The following is a 20,372-nucleotide window of genomic DNA, read 5'->3' as shown; positions in this document are numbered from 1 at the left end:
GATGTGTTTTCCCCATGCACAGAGTTGAGTCGTGCATGCTTCATAGACCTCCACCCCTACCCCCTACCGTTTATCTGAACCTTAACTGCTTTTGTAGATAAAATCGAGTTTCCTGTACAGATCTGGCACAGTGGCAGTATTTTACATTTGCTTTATCTGATCTCATTTGATGATTTGATCATTTACATTTCTCTATGGTAAAATTTTAGCAGGTTATCTGCAAGTTAGTAACATGACCAATTAGATCAAAGCATAAAGATGAACTAAAACTAGCATCAACGTCTTTCTAGAAGCAAGTCTCAACACTCAGAAACCATCTTGAAATGCCTCCAGTCACTTCTCTGGGCAGTTGTAGTGAAGCATTATCTAAATTTACGTTGATACAGTTACAACTGCACGTATAGATTCACAAGTCAAATCTGTTTTAAAACATCTAAAAAAGTTTGCCCTAAAATATTATAGGTTACACTTCTACCAACTATGTTGAAGAATAGACTCAAATTCAGGTTTTTTTTAAGTGCCATGTCTCCCCCTCCCACCTAACACAGACACAGATGAAATATGAGGAGAATTATAATTATAGTTTGACCAAATAATTCAATTAAACTGCAGGCACTGTGGAGCTAAATTCTGTGTTTTCTGTGCAGCTTTGCTTTAAGATGGACTTTGGTCTGATTGCATTTCTGTGTATCTGATAAGTTTAAGAATCACAAACTGGAAAAAGCTGAGCAGATCACTTCTGCCCGGCGGTGCAGTGCAGTCCAACTGCTGAGTGAAGCCAAACCATCCTGGCAGCTGGCTCTGTTTTATCCCTTCTGATGTGAAATGCTTCTTCTTTTTTTTTTTTTTTTTTTTTTGGGTGGGGGGTGGGGGTGACTTTTTGCTGCTGTTAGCCAAAATCTGCTGCTACACTGAATTTATTTTGCTGCCAGTTTCTGTTTTGGATGTTTTCCCTCACAAAGCTGATGATGTTTTATCAGTGTTACAAACAGGAGCTGTAGCAATAAGAAAAAAATAGTTAAGAAAAAAAAAAATTCCAGCTGCAGTTTAAATAATTGAATAAGGACACCTTTCATGCACAAACAGGGACAAGGCCTCCTGCGATTCACTTTATTGAAACTGTGTATTTATAGGTGAATGACTCATAAGTGTCTGCGTGAGGGGTTTGTCTAAAACCAGCTTTCAAAACTGCTTCACTGCTTATCATCATCATAGATTCCCCAAAGTGCTGAATGAATTTTGCAAGATGCATTCTCCTATTTTTTCAGTGATGATGATGATGGTAGAGGACTAGTCTGTTGGTCCAAATTCACAGCAGATCAGTGACCGCCTACTTGGATGTGATTGCTCATTTATTTAGTTAATTTTTTATTTTTTTTTAATCCTGAGTTGTTTTCAGCCAAATCCAAGTTGTAAACTTCTGTTTACAGTCCAAAACTAATCTTTATGTTTCTTCCACGAGACTAGTTCACTCTCATAACATTTAAAAGCAGAATGACTTATTGTGTCTCAAACTGCTGTGATTCCTAACTAAAAACTTTACATAAATTAGAAAAGTTTTTTACCTTTTTAAGCCAAAGAAGATTTAACTGCTTATAGTATAAATGTAGTATATTATGGTATATAGTATAAATGTGAGCAATGAAGATGTTCAGTTGCTCAATTTGTGTTTTTAGTTCATCTGGAGGATCGAGGAGCTCATGCCATGAGGAGGCGTCTGTCATCCATCCATAATTCACAAAAATCGCCACTCGTCCTCAAGTGTTGGTCAGAATTTAATCAATCTTGTACACAGTGATCACATAATGGTTCTTCATCCAAACTGTGCCCAAGGTCAAGGTCACATTCTTCATTTTATGGGCACTTTTCCATTTTCACAGCACAACCTTTGTGAACACTACTTACAATTTCACCAAATTCTCTCTCCTGATGTACTAATATAATATTGTAATATAATATAATATTGTAATATAATAACAATTATGTAGTCATAATACTCCTGAACTCAAACGCTTTCATTTGGTGGTGAACTACATACATTTGACCTGGCTGTGTCCTTGACTTCTAAGTGGGCCTGGATTCTCATTATTTTGTTAAGTCATCCAACCACTCTCTTTCTGTACTTCACATATTAACATTACTTGTGAACTTAAGAGCTGGATGAGCTACTGCATCACTGACGTTCTGGTTTTATCGTCATGTTAGGTTAGTGAAGCTGTGACACCATGAGTGCAGTGGGTTACTGGCCTGAAGGCAGTCCTTGCCACCAAAATGCTGCTTAACACATTACTGAGAGCTGTTAAGTTAAGCACCACTGTTTTGCTGACCTGTCAGGAGTTTCTCACTGCTCCTCCTCTTCATGCAATTCAGAACTAACATCCCCGTTAAGCCCTAGCCAAGCGATTTGTCTGCAAGTTGCTGAATTTCCTTGATACACAATGGTCTCTGGGATCACTTCATGCGTATGCATGCCCCCTTTAACACACAGTGCTGTGAAATACTTCATTCACAGCACTGTGTGTTAAAAAGCTATCAGTAATCCTGGATGTCTGACGCGTCCTAACATAAAAATGATTAATTTTCATACGTTCTAAAGGTGACTCAGAGAATATTTGTAGAAAATGGTTCTGTGTAGTCCAAATCTGCTACAGTTTGAGGCAAACTGCATAAAATCAAGTTAAATTCAGTTCAGTAGTTAGCCCTTTAATCTCCCAGCTGATAGACAAAAATATATATGTGTGAGAGAGAGAGATGCTTGTGGCATCAAGTTTTTGCAGAGCTCAACATTATTTCACCCAGGATTGGGTCGGTGGTGTGTGTGTGTGTGTGTGTGTGTGTTTTTCATCCCGTTTATAGTGCCGCACCCTGCCTTCTGTGCGTAAAACCCACCACGTAGCCGACATCATCATCATCATCATCATCACACACCACGTTTCCTCCAGCAGCGGGACGAGAGGATAACGGTTCACCTCACGGACAGGTTGGGCACAGAGATGGGAGAGGAGCGGCGGCTTTTCTGGCTATGACACGGACACAGCGGGCGGGAAGGATGGCTCTCACCAGCCGGGAAATGTTGCGCTTGATCGGAACCGCCTGCCTCTGGCTGCCGCTGTTAGCTGAGGTATGTACTGTATCCTGCCTGATGATGATGAGGAGGAGGGTGTTTTTTTTTTTTTGTGCCCTGATTTCTTTGTGTGCGTTTTTTTTTTTTTTTTTGGAGCCATGTCCCGTGACAGTCACGCTTTGCTGACCTCTGCTGCATTTTATCAAAAATAAATAAATAAAATAAAATTAATAATCCGATAGTCTAATTAAACTGAGATATATTGATAAACCTATACAATAATTGAGGGCTGTGCCGCCACGCTGTAAGGACTGGATTACAGAAATTATGTTTTCATGATTTCTTTGAGCTGCATTTCCAATAAAGCAGGCGCAGGTCAGGAATTTAAAGAGCGCCACATTTTAGCCAATTAATGGTGGCATGGCGGTACATTGTCCAATTAAGCGGGTTCCACATTGTCGCACACACCCATGAGTGTTGGATGACAAGCACAACCCCTCCGCCTTCCTCTCCGTTCTCCTCCTCCTCCTTCTCCAGCCCCCCGCGGCAGGATATCATGAGAGGAACCCGTCGGTGCCTCCTCTGCCCCCGCGGTGTTTGAGGGAATGAACCCAGCACGGGCTGTTGAAGCTGTCACTGCAGGTCAGCTCAGACATGTTGAAATCGAAACCCGAGGAAGCAGGTGTTTTTGTCATGTGTGGGTCAAAACACGCGTTTCTGCAGCAGCTGGAAGTCAGATTCGGTCATTTATACCAGCTTCAGCAACTGTACGTTGCTGAAGCAACACAGTCAATTAATGATCAATCAATCAATTAAGCGACACACTCGTTCAGTTTTCCTTCTCTGCAGTTGGAGTGTGTTGCGCTAATGTGCAGCATATGAGCCGAGTAGGTTGTGCAGAAGTCATTAGTGGAGTACAGCGGTGTGCAGGATTTAATTAGACCCACTAACACAGAAGGCAACCGTGCATATCGAGCACACAAAGCGCGCTGCAGATAATAATTTAAAAAAAACTTCTTCATTAGACAAATTTTTGTCAGGAATTCTTGGAATTCAGCAGCACCTCGTTTTGTTGGCAACATGTGAACAAAACAAATCTAATCTGTAGTTCTTTGTACCCTGCAAACTCTGCTTTAGTCTAGCTTAGTGTGTGGAGACCAAAAGGCTTCTGATAGGGGCTGTAGGTACATAATAGGTAAAAACAGCCTCTAAAGTGCATGACAGCATGCATAATTTAGCATCACTTCATAATGAACCAACATACAGTAGATTTATAAGCACAGAAGAAGCAGCTGACGATCTGCACTGCTTTATGGTTTAAATGTTTCATATTTTAGAGAATTTAATTTAATTTCAAGTTTCATTAGGATTGTTGAAGTCAGAGTTAATGGAGCTGCAGTAGTCTAACATTATGCTGCTACAATATTTCTGTTTCTGCAAATTATTAACTTTTATTAGTGGCTACAAGATCAAATTTAATGGGATTTGTGATGAAATGGGTTTATGATTTACCTCTGTCAAGGAGGTTATATGATCGCTTCAGTTTGGCAGTTACAGACGGTTAAACAATATTTTATTACGGTAACTAAACAACATCTGGCAACTAAGAATCATAGGATGATTATAAATGACATGGCAGAAAACATCCTCAGTATAAAGGAAAAGTGGGAGCTTGAATTAAGCATTATTAGTCTCAGTATTTTATAAAGATTCTGCATCACCCTTGTGTCGGAGGAACTGCACATTCACCATTTGCATGTCTTCTGGGACTGCCCAGTACTCCAGGGATAATGTCAGGATATAAAAAACTGAAATTGTTATTCCTATGGACTCTGTGGTCACTCAAGATGGACACCAGTCATGATGTACTTGAATGCCTAACCCCTTTAATGAAACTGGATACCCAAAGAAACATCAGATTTTCAGGTGCAGCCCCACTAATCCTGCTCTGCTTGTTATAACTACCTCTCTAAGGAACTGGTTTGCTGTCACACCTGATAAATACTTTCACTTTTCTTATTTGCGCCTGACAATCATTGTGTCACAATGCTTTCAGCACCACTGTGAAGCCTTCTGCAGGTCCTCGGGCTCTCTTATAACAACAGATAACAGGAAATGCCAAGTAAAATCACTTTACCCTTTAAAGGTTTTGACCCCTTTTAGGTTACGCATCATAAGAGTGACAAAAAAAAATCATCATTAATATCCCAGAACCTTACCAGCAACAGCCAGTCAGGTGGCAAGCAGGAGTGTTATCATTTAGCGCTGGAAGTATCACTTTGGAGCGGTTTCCTTTCTAAGAGTTGAAATGAGCTTGCTTATTGCTTTTTTATTTTTTGACTTTCCATCTTATCGCACAATTCCTGCTCTCTGGTGTGCGTTCTTGCATGGCCGAACACCGGGCGCAGGTGCAAGTGCGTCGAAACAGATTAGTGCCATAATCGAGCCGACATGAGCGGAGATATCAGCACCCGTGTTCGCCATCACAGGTCACCTGTTTCCGATGTAATACCATTAGGCTGAGCAGTCTTCTGGGAGGTGTTTGCATGTTGGTTTCATATGTGTGTGCGGCGGGGCTGTCGCTGGACTGGAAGAGCCACAAGAAGCAGAGAGCAGGACTCACCTGTGTGCCAGTGAACTGTGTCGCTGCCCTCAAAGCAGAGGAGACGTGGTGTGTTATATGAATGTATTTCCTCTTCTCATATCTGATATCAGAAATGAAATAAACACTGCCACATAAAATCCAATGCTGTCTAGTACCGTGCGCGCGTGTGTGTGTGTGTGCACATTTGCCATGACTGTACTACACTCTCATCCCTGGGCGGCTTATACTTGTTAGTTTCTTCCTTATAGTGGTGATACTTACCATTGGGGAGGAAGCTCATTAATAAATGTGTCAAAAGTGCATTGAGAGGACTTCATGTTCAAGAATAAGTACAAACTGGAAAATGTTTTAACCTGCATATGAAGTTGGATAAAAACTAAATATATGCAGTAGTTGAGGGATTTGTGCTAGAGTGAGTCAGATCCCCTCTTCTGCTTATTTCCATCTCCGTGTTTTTATTCTAGGACTCGACTAGTGTAGCTTTGCATGATTCACAGATCAAAATAATCCTTATTTATCTTATTCCGAACCTTGGCCCACCGCCTCCGTTCATCCTGTGTCTGAAATAGTTAGTTTCAACTTCTCTCCCTTTAAGTTAACTTTCCTCAGACCTGACATGACCATATTTATTATATCCACTCTTTATGACGCCTCAGAGCCAAGAGTAGGAAAACTTGTCTGAAGCCTGAGCTTTTGGCTCACAGGGATTACTAGCATATATGAGCATCCACTCCAACAGTGGATATATAGCTGTAAAGAATACTAAATTACTTGTTTTATCAAAATTACATGTATAAAATATACACCTTATACCATATAGGTATAAAATTACTTGTCTTTTTTTTTTTTTTTTAGCAATGCCCACAGTTGTTCCTCCACCCACAGATGCTTTTATGCTCGGTGAGATGGCTGGTGATGGTAATTACAGGGATGACATTCTGACTCCCCTATCCATTAAATTTATTTCTAATTACACTCAGTGAAAGCTTTTTTTGTGTCCAGCTGTTTTGGTGCTTTCACAAGTTATAATTATGACAAGTCAGCTACGACTTGCAACAAATCATCATGCATATTTTAAAATACTGTTTATGCGTCACGACTCACTAAAGTTCAAACTTTGTGCTGGGAACTGAATCATGCGCTGGTGGCCTAATTTCCACAGATTTCCAGTCAAATCTGCTTATACGTTTCTGGTATATTATCACAATGTTCTTTGTCTTATTGTGTTTGCTCTTAAATTAATGCATTTATTTTTTTTGTTGAAATCCTGGTCCTCTGTCTCACTCTCTGCGTCCTTCTCTTGCGCCTGCAGGTGGTGACTGAAGAGAGTTACTTAAACGAGGTGCAGAACTCAGGTAGGCGAGAGGTGACGCTCTCATCCTCATTGTACGTTTACTTTCTCCTCCCATCCACCCTCTCCTCCTACACCATCTCTCTCCTTTCTGCTATTTCTTCGTTCACTCCAATTTAACCCACATTCTGACTCAGACTCTCACAAAGCCCCTCTTCCACTTCCTCCTGTTTTTTCATCCAGTTGTTCCCACTCTGTCTTACCTCTCCTCATCCTGGCCTGCACCCCCCCTGCCTTTCATTTCCCTCTTCTTTCTTTCTTTCTTTCCCGCATCCCTGAGAAGAGTGAAGGGCATCATGAAGATGGGGGTAGGGCAAAGAACTCCTCCTCCTCGGGCTCATTTCCAGTGCAGTGAAATATCTGTGCTTTAACCCCCGCTAGCACACTGACAGACAAGAGTAAACGCAGAAACACACCATCCAATTGCAGCTTTTTAGCAACGTGGATCACCTGTAAATTTCTTTATGGGACAAAAATTAGGATTAAGTGGTGCAAAAGCAAATTTCCCTGCTTTCCAGATTTATTAGAGTGTGTTTTGTGTAGGAAGGTGCCGCACACCCACCCCCCATACAGTCAGCCTCCGACTGTGAACCGTGTCAAATACTCATTGTGGCTGGGAAATGGATTATGGGAGAAGAGTGTTCCCATGGCGATGGGCAGAGTATGGTTGTCGTGGCAATGAGGAGGGTGTTGAGCTGAGTGAAATATTAACGTAGTGAAAAAAAAAAAAATCCCAGAGGAATCTACAGATCATATTGAGACGTGCAGAATGTTTGTAAAATAAAAGGGGGAATGTTGTGAAGAGATACTGAAAATGTTGCATTTGTTTAGTTACGTAATGCTTTTTTACTTCATTAAAATTTTATGAAGCTGGAGATAAAAGTTTGATTGCCGGCAGAGAGCAGCGTTAAAACATGTTTTTATCATTCAACACAACAAACGCACAAAATAAAAACATGAAAATGCAGCTCACGCGATTTAAATGGCAAGATTATGTTGGTGCAGGAATTACAGAACAGTAAGGGGGTGATAGATGTTTGCTCCAACACGACGTCAGAGTAAACATGGCAGTTAGTCTCCAGTGTATATGGAGTTTTGGCTTTTTAAAAAAATATATTGTAGAACTGATATTTGTTTGTATTTGTGGCTAAATGCTTAAAAAGAAGGGAAAGATGGCTCAAAGATGCAGGTTTGCATGTTGTTCATCAGTAGTAACATATAACAAATGTCATTAACACTTGAGTGACCAACCTATTATCTGTACTATTTCTTTTATCTATGGATGATATTCTAAAATGTTCTATTAATTTTGATTTTTAATTCTCTTTAGCTCATCTGGCCAACTCTCTGATGAGTTTATGCCATGGCAAGGTGTCTGATGTACAAGAATCCTAGAGTATTAGACAGATATTAATGGAACTTCCATATTTGTCCTTTTATAGGACTTTTCCATTTTCAGTTTGTGATACTGGTCAGATTTTAGTGAAAGAAAATGAAGTTGTCCTGGATATGACTCCGTGGAGCCTCCTTGACTTCTCAGTGGATTTTAATTCTCCTTCGTTTGTGTAATACAACCAACCATCGATAGCAAAACCTACAATAACCTCTGAACTGTGACGAGTCAGATGAACTATGACATCACTGGTGTTCAGGTTTTGCAAAAAGGAGCAAGAAAACAGAAACTGTAGGATCAAAATGATATTCATTTAGACTTTAAAAAAAAATCTTTGTTACTTCTTACAAAACAAATTTAATTTGTTTTAATAATATAAAAAAAAAACCTTCAGGTATATTTGAGTGAATTACGTGTTACAGTATGCAGGAATCATTTTAACACTAAAATACAGATAAGCTGGTGACTCTTTATTCAACAACAAATTGCTATTAAGTCTTCATAATCAGGGTGCTTTTTCATGCTTGGTACTTCCATATTTTTGTACAAAATAAAATACACACACTGAAAATTTAAACTGTCAAAATGAGATGCCTAATTATAGAATAATTACCAAAAAATTTAAAACTACCCAACACAATTTTGCATTACTGCCACACCGATGGGATGATTCCTATAAAAAAATATGAAAACGTGCAGTGAAATAGAAAAATTCATAGAAAGTAACATTTTTAGGATTTAAAAAGCATCACACCACATATACAAGCATGTCTGAGGTCATAAATGACTTTACTCACTTGAAAATTAAATCAAACATTTTTTAACTACATATTTTTTGCTTGGTGGCACTCTCACTTGGTGTTAGCTCGCTCTGCAGTCTTGTATCAGTTCCTGTTCTAATGCACAGTAGTGTTTTGTGTGGCCTAATCTGTGTAGCTTGATTAATTACAAATCTTTTGATAACAGCTTATTTCATAGTGCAATCTTCACATGCTTTATAGAAAGCACGCTTTCAGCTGAACCCCCTGTAAATTATATTCATATTATTCACTTATTGTTTCTTTAGGATTCAATAGCTTAGCATAGCAACTAGCTTAGCTTTTAGCTGAGTCACTGCTTCTTCACAGTCCCTCCTGCAGTCTTTACTTACTCCTTGCAACAACGTATTGATTTATTGTGCCTTACAGAAACCTGGTTACAGAGGGATGAATTGTTTAAATGAATCAACACCTGTGAGTCACACTAACTGTTGTAATCCTCGAAGCACAGGTCGAGGAGGAGGAGTAGAAGCAATCTTCCACTCCAGCTTATTAATCCACCAAAGACCCAGACAGAGTTGTAATTCATTTGAGAACCCGACTCTTATCCTTGTATGCACTAATTGGAAAACTCAAAAAAGCTATTATTATATCTCTGGCTTTCTTCCACAGTATGTCTTTTGTCCTGTCTCCCTCCCCTTACTCCCTGAGCCTGGTTCTGCTGGAGGTTTCTTCCTGTTAAACTGGAGTTTTTTTCTTTCCACTGTTGCCAAGTGCTTGCTCGTAGGGGGTTGTCTGATTGTTGGGTTTTCTCAGTATTATTGTAGGGTCTTTACCTTACAGTATATAAAGCACCTTGAGGTGACATTTGTTGTGATTTGGTGCTATATAAATAAAATTGAATTGATTTTATTTTTTAATCAGACATATGCAAGTGTGTCAAAATTACACAAGTTCACACCTAATTCAGTAATTAATGTTTTTCTCTGACCTGCGGGACTATTTATCCATTAAGATTGTTCTGGGTTGACTTGTTCTCTTTTCGAGATACCAGGTGTAGAGATGTATGTCTTCTGTTGAATATTAAAGAACTAAGTGGCATACACTTAGCAGTGCTGAAACAGCCCAAAATACATCACACACATGCAAAAAACAACAAATACACTGCACAGCATGAACATTTTTTTTCCCACAAACATTTTTTTCCTCCCATACTACACTTGCCAACCTCATCACTTTGCAGAAGAACAGTGTGCATCTACTCATGACTTATAAGAATTCAGCATCTTTTTATTCCTTTCACTGCTTTACTGACTCCCCTCACACTTTTATGTTGGTTACAAGTACACCTGGTGAATTCATATTTTGACTTGAAATCACATGTAACACTCTTATAACCAGCTTCACTCTGTTCACAGTTAAACTGAAGCAGATTTGCATTCAGTCATTTTATCATTTACCCATTTTTTTACTTCACTGACATGCTAAAATACCTTCCATGCACAAAGAGTTGATGCAGCTAAAAACCTAGAGCCTTTCAATACGTCACCATATGCAGAAGCTCAAAAAAACAAGTTTAATTTAATAAATTAGTGTTTATTGTTTGCTGCCTGGTTAGAAGATGATGCTGAAGTCATCACCCTGAAGTCATGGTGCTGCTTGGCAATGTGTGTGAAGTCTAATAGACAAAATAATTTAATTATTATATAAAAACTGTGATAATAAATAAGTGATTAGTCATTAAATGCACATCAGTACTTTCTGAAAGTATCCCCTTATTTCTTTATATTTTGCCTCGCAAGGAGCCAGACTTTCTTATAAATGACCAACAAGGTGATTCCAGAGGAGCTGTTAGTTGAAAACTTTTCATATCTTGGTATGCTGTACAGTTTGTCCTTAATAAAGGAACCTGGACAACATTACTGAAGCAGTGTGGGATCATCTTCACAGAGAACGGAACAAAAAGCAGCCAACATCCAAAGAACAGCCTAGAATTTCCTTCAAGAAGCCTGGAGAACTATTCCTGAAGACTGCTTAAAGAAATGACAAGAAAGCTGCCTCAGAGAGAGGTGGTCATACAACTACTGACTTTCAAGCTCATTAGAATTGTGTAAACCCTGCTTTTGCCTTATGTACCGCATTTCCATATAAGTGTGCGCTCGTTTTAATAAATCGCTGCACATATTTACCAATTTCTTAACATAATGTAAAGAAATGAGGGGTTGCTCTAGACTTCTGCCCAGCACTGTATTTCATATATTTAATATTTTAAGCAGTAGAGCAAGGATACATCAGCTGAATATCATTGGCTTTAATTGATTTCACCTTATTGTCAAATAGCAAAACAAGGTAACGTTTACTGAGGTGTATCTGTTGTTTATTATCAATTTTGCTAAATGTTTAAAGACAGTGTGATCAAGGGCTGAAATATTGTGAAATTGTTGATCTAGTTTTCATAATAAGATTTCGAAGCAGTCAATAACAAACAAAAGAAACAGAAAAAAATGTAGTGGGATAAGCTTTTGGCAACAACAACAACAAAAAAATCTTACCCATTCACATTCTCTCAAAGATTAATAACTATTAAAGGCAATATTATTATGTGAAACAGTCTTCATTCTAGAAAAATATCTTTAAATGTAAGGCACATTCATTCAAAATTACATATTTGACTCAAAAGCAGACTCTCTGAAGCCTCCGTTGACTCTCTTCCACCAACAGGAACAATTATCATTGGATCCAGATTAGAACCAAATTCATTGTCGCAGGGATTAAAGTATGGATAGATATCTTCGGTAAAGAAGCACTCAGTGAAAGAGTAAATAAGTGTTACAGTCTTTATGTCCCAGAATGATATTTGACCTCTGTCATAATCCACAAACACCCCGACCCGCTCCACTTTCCCAAAGTGTACCGGCTCGTCCGGAGAGTTGAAGGTTTCAAACTTATTTTCCAGGAACCAGATGGCCCACAGCCCACTGTGTGAATGCCGACCAAGTGACCCTCTCCTCTGGACTGACTCCGCGGCTACGCCCAGACACCACTCAGTCTTTCGACCCACATAAACCTCAAAATAAAACTTGCGGGATGAGAAGCCAGTGTTTCCCACAACTGCAAGATGCTCAGTGAACATGTTTGGGTTTGGCATTTGGTTTGCCCACCTACCTGAGCGCATGCTGTATCGCACCTCTTTCCTGTCTTCAGATAACACGAGCAGAGGGTGGGCCGTGTCCGGATCGAGCAGGACGTTCACTTCGTACTGCTGCATGTATCTGAGCGTGGCCTCATTTGACACGTGCGAGTTGTTGCGCAATTTTTCTAATTCTGTGTTCATCTTATTCAGCAGTGCTCGCAGCTGGGACACAGATTTTCTCAAAGACTCGCCTACGCGTTGCATCTCCAGGTGTGGGTTAGAGCTGAATGTGGACAGGTCTGCAGTGTGAGGCAGGACAGAGGAGTCTGGGTAATGTTGGAGAAAATTAAGCTGATCCTTAGTCTGTTTTAGCTCCCTCAGCTTCACAGTCGTTCTCTGCAGCTCTGCGATATCCTGCTCTATATCGCAAATGAACCCACCTGCCTGTTCTTCTACTGTTTTTTGCTTCTCCTCGATGACCGTGATGACCTCCACCTGACTCTTCTGAATCTCAGACACCAGCTCTGTTAAGTCCTGCACGCTGCTGGCAATCACCTCTTCGCTTTCTGTCTTGCTTCGCTTCACTGATTCCTTCACTTTTATGACCTTCTGGAGCCTTTCCTGGATCATCTGCTGCACTTTAGCCTCAGTGTACTCTAGCAGATGCTTCATCTCGTCATACGCCTGCTGCACGGGAACAACGTTGTGCTCCTTGTGGTGTGAGCTGGAGCAGACGTCACACAGCACAATGCTGTCGTCTCTACAGAACAACACCAGCAGCTTATTATGCTCCTTACAGATCTGCCCCTCCAGGCTCTCCACAGGTTCAACCAGCGTGTGTCTCTTCAGTCCAGGGGCTCGGTGATGAGGCGCCAGATGAACATCGCAGTATGAAGTCTGACACTCCAGACATGATTTAATAGCTTCTTTTGGTGTGTCGGTACAGATGTCACATGGCACCACAGCTCGAGTGCTGGCCTGCTGTGGTTGGGTGTGAACGTCTCTAATTTGAAGTGACAAGAAGTTTGATGCGAGCTCTGAAATGAAAGTGTTGACCTTGAGGTCAGGTATTCTTTGAAAATGTTCCTTACAGATGGGACACTGGCAGACTGGAGCATCGTTCCAGTATGATGTGATACAGGACATGCAGAAGTTGTGTCCACATGGAGTGGAAACTGGGCGAGTGAAGACATCCAGGCAGATGGGACACAGAAACTGCTCCTCAGAGAAGGGACTGCTGCCGGATGCCATTTCTAAGAACACAGACAAAGACTATTAAATGTAGGTCAACATTCACATCAGCTGCTTTATCTGAAGAAAGTTCTGGAGCTTTCAAAAGCAGCCGTCACTGCATTTTTGATTGGAAATGACATATTTTCCCCAAGAGTTTTCCTGTAGATGCCCAAAACTTATCTTTGCATTTAAAGCTTCATGTATTTAACACTGACGTTCACCATTAGAGTGTTTAAGCTTGTCGGGTTTAGCTCTGTTCATTTCACGCTGCTGAAGAAGATGCAAACTGTGTGATCTCTTTAATAATCTCAGTATCGCCTGAGGACAAATTATTCATGCTTCAGTCAACATCCTCCTGATAACATTCAACTCAGTTGTTGAGGTGTTTTACTAACACACCTGAGCTCACATGAAAACACCACCCGCCTGTGTAGCTCTGAGCTGCAGATTGACTCTAATAACATAACTGTGGATGTAATTTACAAAGAAACTGATTAGATGAGCTAATTTTGCACCGATGTCCTGAACAGCTTTGCCTGAGTCTCACTGAAAGCAGTTAGTAGATATTAAAAAGCTGATTGTAATTGTGGTTGCACTTGTATTAGGATGAACCACTGGTTTGGTCACTTCGAGTTTGGCATTTTTGACCATCAGCGTCTTGGTTAGTTAGAGATTAGTTAATGCTTGCACTAGTCTGGTTGGATGGTTACCAAGGTGTATTCCTAAGTTACTGTGATATTACATAGGATGCTGATTTTGGCAGGCAAAAAAAAAAAAAGCAGGCTTGAAACAAAATGTACCTGCTTAGGAAAATGAACAGCTGACTCTTTATAAGTCACCGCTGAACAGCACAAACCCACCTGTCAGTCAAAGCGGCAGTGTGCCTTATAATCAGGGTGCAGTTTGCCCCGTGGGGGATTTCCTCCACTCTGTTCATACATCTGCCTCGGCTAAATGTTTTTTTTTAATTTTCAGCAGGGTTGAAATGTAAATAAAATTGACTTTCACTTTCAGTTCTTCCATCCTGTGACAGGAGAGATGACACTAGTAGGAGGGTTGATCTCCAACTTTTATTTACACACAAAGCGCAGCTGTCTCACTGCTAACTGCTAACTAAATGGAGAATTAAAAAGGATTCAGAGTGCCAGATTTTACAGGAGCCTCGTGAAAAATATTCCTGCTGAGCGTTAAAAACTTGCCTGGTTGTTGACATCAGAATGTACTACACAGGTGAGGTCTGCAGCTTCGAATTTCAACCTGCTGAATTGCAGCTCTGCGCCGGGGCTGCTGTTTCATATTCTGCAGTTAGAAATCCTCGCTATCAGGAGATCTCTGAAGGAAACGTATCTGCACACTCTGCTGGCTTTGCAGCCAATGGTGCAGCTGCTGTGATGGGCTGATAGACGGGAACGGCCACATTTATAAGATCACCGCCATTTACTGCATCATTCACAGTCTGAACTTGCGGACCATTACAGAGCCGAGTCACCTGCATATTTATCAGCTCTGAAACTCCAAAACTCTGCTGCTGATCCCAGTAAATAAACAGGTTCTCCTCCTCAGTCCAGAGATTTGGAGATATGGTTAAATGAGGGGTGACGCGCTGCAGATGGCGCTCTGCCAAAAAGCAGAAAGTGAAAGGGAGATTTAATCCTGGCATGCTAAACTGTTTATATTATTATGCTTGATTGGCTCAGCAGTGTGAGAATATTGTGCATTTTTAAATAAATATTGTGCATTTCTTTTTTTTAAAAATAAAATAAATTACAGTATTCTTGTAAACACTCTTGCTATATGTTTATGTTCTGAAATTCTTTGGTTAAAGTTCTGTAAATTTTGACATTTTAACATGCGTGTCTATGAGAATTGATTGACTCACTTTTGGGGCCAGTCTCAAGTGGCCACTAGAGGAACTGCAGTTTTTTTGTCACCTCCACAATGGATGAATTGTTCCAGCCCTGGTAGTTGCCAGGATTGCTTTAACACTGTGATTCAATGAATGACAGCAACCACTCTGATCACATGTATATTACGCATTTAGCCAACTGTGTGTAGTACACAAGGATCATCACACTCTGTCACTAACCTCAAAATAGACCAGCAATTCCCTTGGACCTTATGCTATTGTTTGAGGTGTACAAATATAAACTAAAAAAAAAAAGCAAAGAGAAGTATTTTCATATAAAAATAGTCACAAATGACCTTTTCTTAACATATTCCATTGGAGAGCGTGTTGTTACTGTTACTGTCCTGCGTCCTTGGGGACTTCTCATGCTCACTGCTTTAAAACCTGGAGTTGAAAGTTCACTACTGACCTTGAAAGCAGAAGCTGAAATAATTAAACATCGAAATGTCAACAGCTACATTTACACAACAACTACTTTTGCTCAGGAATATTTGCATCAACTCACTAAAGAGATCGTGTGGTCATATATTTGAGACTAAAGGTCTGTAGCAGCATTTCTCAGCTAAAAGGCTTCAACAGCAAAGAGTTGGATGAATGTACAGATCAAAAACAACATGAATGGCAGTAATTACGTGTTAAAAGTTAGTAATGTGTACTTACTTGTTGGTGCGAGAGGCACAAAAAAATGAGGAGTGTTCAGTTCTGTTTCTGAAGAACTAGTTTGCTTTTGGTTTCCTTAGGATCATGTTTCCTTAAAGGGACAGGCACCTATTTTTGTTCTGCCCCTCATTCAGGTTTGGAGGCCATCATGAGGGAAGTACCCTCATATATTTATATGATTATTGATACGTTCTCTTTTAGTTCAGAATTACTTTCCCTCTTGTCTTCCTCCAGTGTGTGTGTGTCTTTCTGTGTCTGTCTGTCCTGCGTTTATGTGTTTCAGTGTTGGTCACTGTGCAGTAAAATCTGTGGATGTATGTGTTGGTGTGTGAGGTGGGCTTCACGGTTGCATAGCGTAGATAATGTTGCAGGAAGGCCAAGCAGTGTGTGTTGAGGAGATAAGAGTCGGTGGTTACTGATACACCGCCACCATTAATCATAGTTTAGTAGCCGCTTGGCCTCAGAAACCCCCAAAGCTGTGGGTGTGGAGAGAGTACTGAAATTTTGCAGAGGAAGATGCAACAGCTCAAGAGGAAAATCCTTCAGTATCAGCAAAAAAACAACATTTAATTGAGCTCTTTCTGTAGTTTAGGGGATTTCGTACTTTCAAATGTGCTGGTATGAAACAAGGAAAGATAGATGGCGGCCGGGAAGCAAGAACAAAATACACTTTACCTTCTTTACTGGGTACAACTCCTGTTCAGCTGCTTTTTAACACAAATACCTAATCAGCCAATCTTGTGGCAGCAACTCAGTGCATTTAGGCATGTAGACATGGTCAAGATGACCTGCTGAAGTTCAATTTGAGCATCAGAATGTGGAAGAAAGGGGATTTAAGTGTCTTTGAACATGTCATGGTTGCTGGATCCAGACAGGCTGGTCTGACAACCATCTCTAGGGTTTACAGAGAATGGTCCAAAACATGCCTTAGTGATACCCGAGGACAACAGTCAGACTGCTTTGAGTTGATAGGAAAGCAAAAGTACCTCAAATAACCACTTCTTATAACCAAAGGCAAAGGGCATCTCTGAATACACAACACGTCGACTCTTGAAGCAGACAGACTACAGCAGCAGAAGACCACATCTGGTGCTACCCACTGCCAGCTAAGAACAGGAAACTGACGCTCATCAAAATGGACAACAGGAGATTGGAAAAATGTTGCCTGGTCTGATGAGTCTTGTATTCTGTTGCAACTTTGGTTCAGAATTTGGCATAAACAACATGACAGCGTGGATCAGTCCTTACTTGTGTAAACAGTGCAGGCTGCTGGTGCTGTGCAGGATATTTTCTTGGCCCACTTTGGGCCCCTTAGTACCAACTGAGCATCATTTTGATGCCACAGCCTACCTGAGTATTGTTGCTGAACCTGTCCATCCCTAACTGACCACAGTGTACCCATCTTCTAATGGTTGCTTCCAGAGGGATAATGTGGCATGAGTATTTTTGCATAGTTGGTCATAAATCAAAGTGCTGGAAAATTGTCACCTGTTGGTAGTGTGAAAGAGAAAGTCAGGATCATTAAAGTGCAAACAGGTCATCCTGAGGGGAACAATAACGTATGAAGAAAATTTGGGGGTTTTCCAATAGACCGGTTTGGGGCTGAGATTTTATTTATCTCATTGTTTTTGTTGTAATATCAATCATTTGTCTTTTATGAATTTCATCTTTCTTTTATCTAGTTTTAGTTTCTAAATTATTATTACTAGCACATAGCCCTGCCGATGTCCTCTCTACTATATTAATGCAATTTTAGTCATTGTTCTGTGGTTGCCAGGCAACGTGATGGTGCCATATTACATCATAAATGTCAAGTATCCAAGGCTTGTAGATATAAATTAGATCTTATGGTGAATGAATGGAAATGAAATGGTGTTATGGGTGCATCAGGGCTAAAAATTGTTCATTTTAGACTGTTGCTAGGCAACATGGTGACACCATATTATGTTATATAGATAAGAACCTTCAGGGGCCTAAGATGTACCTGTGTGCCAAGTTTGGCTGCTCACCTTCTGATCATGTGGTCGGAGTTGGCAGACAAAGAAACAAAGAAACAGAGACTTTGTGTATGATAGTAAAGATTTTGTTTGAGTTTTGTTATTAATTTGGCATCCTTTTCATCTGGATTGTTTTATTATTTCCTCTTAACTGGCTTCAGCTCATTTGAAAGGTGCTGCGAATTAAAAATGAAGACTGACTGATTGTGCCGCGTTAAGCAGATGTTGATCTTTCACAGAAACAAGCTCGAGCTGCTTCTGTTGTGACACAGCGGGAAGAAAAATGAGAGAAATATCAAAATTACTGGCAAATATTAGCAAACATCCAGAACATCTGCACCAAAGTTGAGTCATCCTTCCCATATTTGTTGAGACATTTCGCACGAGCAAAAGACCAACACAATCAGCAGCAGGTTCATCTTTTTAAGTGTGATCCTGCAGACCTACATTCCCACAAATATGCATATAAAAAGATAAAGTAACCAAAGATATAGAGATCTTTTCTGCCATTCTCTATCGTTTTAGTGACTTTGCACCTTTGACTGCTCTGTCCGCTTCCTGTATGTGCACCACTCTGCTCGTTATAGTCTTCTGTATGATTTCTGTTCCTCAGCGCGTGCTGGAAGTTTTTAATCAGCTGCAGCACAAAACCTGCTCTACATTTTGTGGCCTAATTTTGCTACACTTTGAAGTCAGCAATTTCCTTCTCAGTCTGTCTAAGCTTCATTCACATGTTCCTCCCTCTCAGAGAAGATTACTGGAAGTATCTGGTCGCCACTGTGTTAAATAAGGAGGTTCGGGGTCATGGAAATTTCACCAGTTCACCGTGGATCAGTGTGGTTGAATGCATTAGGAAGAATCATCCATGTAGGCTTTTATGTTCAGATATAATAAAGACGTGGGGATAATGTGATTTGAATAAGACCCGTTTTACTCCTCTTTCCTCTCTCCTTCTCCAAACTATCCATATTTCACCCTCTTCATTTGTCCTCTCTGACCCAAATACCCTTCCTTTCATCCAAAACATCTCATTCTCTCATCTTTCTCAACATTTACATACTCTCCTCTCCCTCCCTCTTTGGTGTGCAGTGCCTCTGTCCTGCTCTGAGGGATTCACAGAGCTGGGATACTACAACGGCACCGTGTCCCAGACGGACTCTGGTGCCCCCTGTCTGAAATGGACTGAGTTTCCAGACTATGTCATGCAGTACCCGGGCCGCGGTCTGGGTGACCACAACTACTGCAGGAACCCGGATCGCGAGTCCAACCCGTGGTGTTTCTTCAGACAGAACTCCGGAGCAATCGGCTGGGCCTACTGCGACTGCCACCAGGGTATGTCCACAGATGTTCAGGATACTCACAGAGCAATTCATAATAATAATAAAAACACACAGATAGGTGAGGGAAAACTTCCTTTTGGTTCAGCCGTCCACAAGGTTTTCAAACCAAAAAGGATGGAAGATGCTCATTGAATATAAAAGATGGCCTCTGCCAACCAACTGCAACAACTGGCCTGTAAAGTCAGCTCTAAAGATTTTCTATAACTGTATCACTTAAAACCAGGCTGTTGAATGACCCACCAACCAGTTTCTCATTGAAACCGATTAAAGTTCCACATATGTTTAATGTTGCACAAACTATTTCAAAAATTTCCAACATATCCTTTCTACCAAATTAATGTAGTTAATAAGTCAGTTACTAAGAAAATAACTACTTTCAAAGACATATGATTATGGGGCCTTTTAGTGTTTATTTACAGTCACCAGACACTTTATTAGGTACGCCTTGCTAGTACTCTGTTGGAACCTCTTTTGCCTTCAGAACTGTTCAGTTATGAGAACTCAGAGAACTTGATTGTCGATTGTGGCACAGATTGAAGAGGGTGCTGGAAACCTTCATCAGAGATTTTGGTCCATAGTGACATGATAGCAACACAGAAATGCAGATTTGTCATCTGCACATTATCTAATTGGTAGCCAATTAGAAGAAAGTTGGCTTATAAGGAGGAAGAAGAGCTAAAATTGCTTGTTTCAGACAGAGACTGATGGGCAGAACAAGGCCCAGTATGTGATAAACGAGGACTTTGAAATGTGAGTCATGCCAAGCTACTCTAGTAGAGTCTAAGAATAAAAATAGATTCACCTTAAAGTGATGTGTTTAAAGAATCAATAACTATGATCCAGCAGTGTAGTGTGTGTAAGTGAGTATTTTCATTGTACGTACCTTAAATGTATTTTAATGCTAATACTTTTGTACCTCAAGAATAATTTTG

General features: G+C 40.4%; 2 protein-coding genes across 2 annotated transcripts in view; one reads left to right on the top strand and one right to left on the bottom strand.

Moving 5' to 3' along the window:
- The first annotated feature begins 2,950 nt into the window (after window positions 1–2,950).
- Window positions 2,951–20,372, top strand: part of LOC115798008 (neurotrypsin-like) — a 32,552-nt gene continuing 15,130 nt past the window's right edge. The window contains exons 1-3 of the mRNA XM_030754651.1: window positions 2,951–3,121; window positions 6,982–7,024; window positions 19,190–19,432. Coding sequence (XP_030610511.1) covers window positions 3,023–3,121; window positions 6,982–7,024; window positions 19,190–19,432 — 385 coding nt within the window. The 5' untranslated portion in view covers window positions 2,951–3,022. The remainder of the gene's footprint in view (window positions 3,122–6,981; window positions 7,025–19,189; window positions 19,433–20,372) is intronic.
- On the bottom strand, window positions 9,976–16,194 carry LOC115798009 (E3 ubiquitin-protein ligase TRIM21-like). The gene is made up of 2 exons (XM_030754652.1): window positions 16,104–16,194; window positions 9,976–13,557 (listed from the first exon to the last, which is right to left on the bottom strand). The coding sequence occupies exon 2, from the start codon at window positions 13,553–13,555 to the stop codon at window positions 11,822–11,824; it is 1,734 nt and encodes a 577-aa protein (XP_030610512.1). The 5' UTR covers window positions 13,556–13,557; window positions 16,104–16,194; the 3' UTR covers window positions 9,976–11,821.

The sequence above is a fragment of the Archocentrus centrarchus genome, chromosome 19 (assembly GCF_007364275.1).
Source record: "Archocentrus centrarchus isolate MPI-CPG fArcCen1 chromosome 19, fArcCen1, whole genome shotgun sequence".
Taxonomy (NCBI): domain Eukaryota; kingdom Metazoa; phylum Chordata; class Actinopteri; order Cichliformes; family Cichlidae; genus Archocentrus; species Archocentrus centrarchus.
This window is presented reverse-complemented; position numbering and strand designations above follow the sequence as displayed.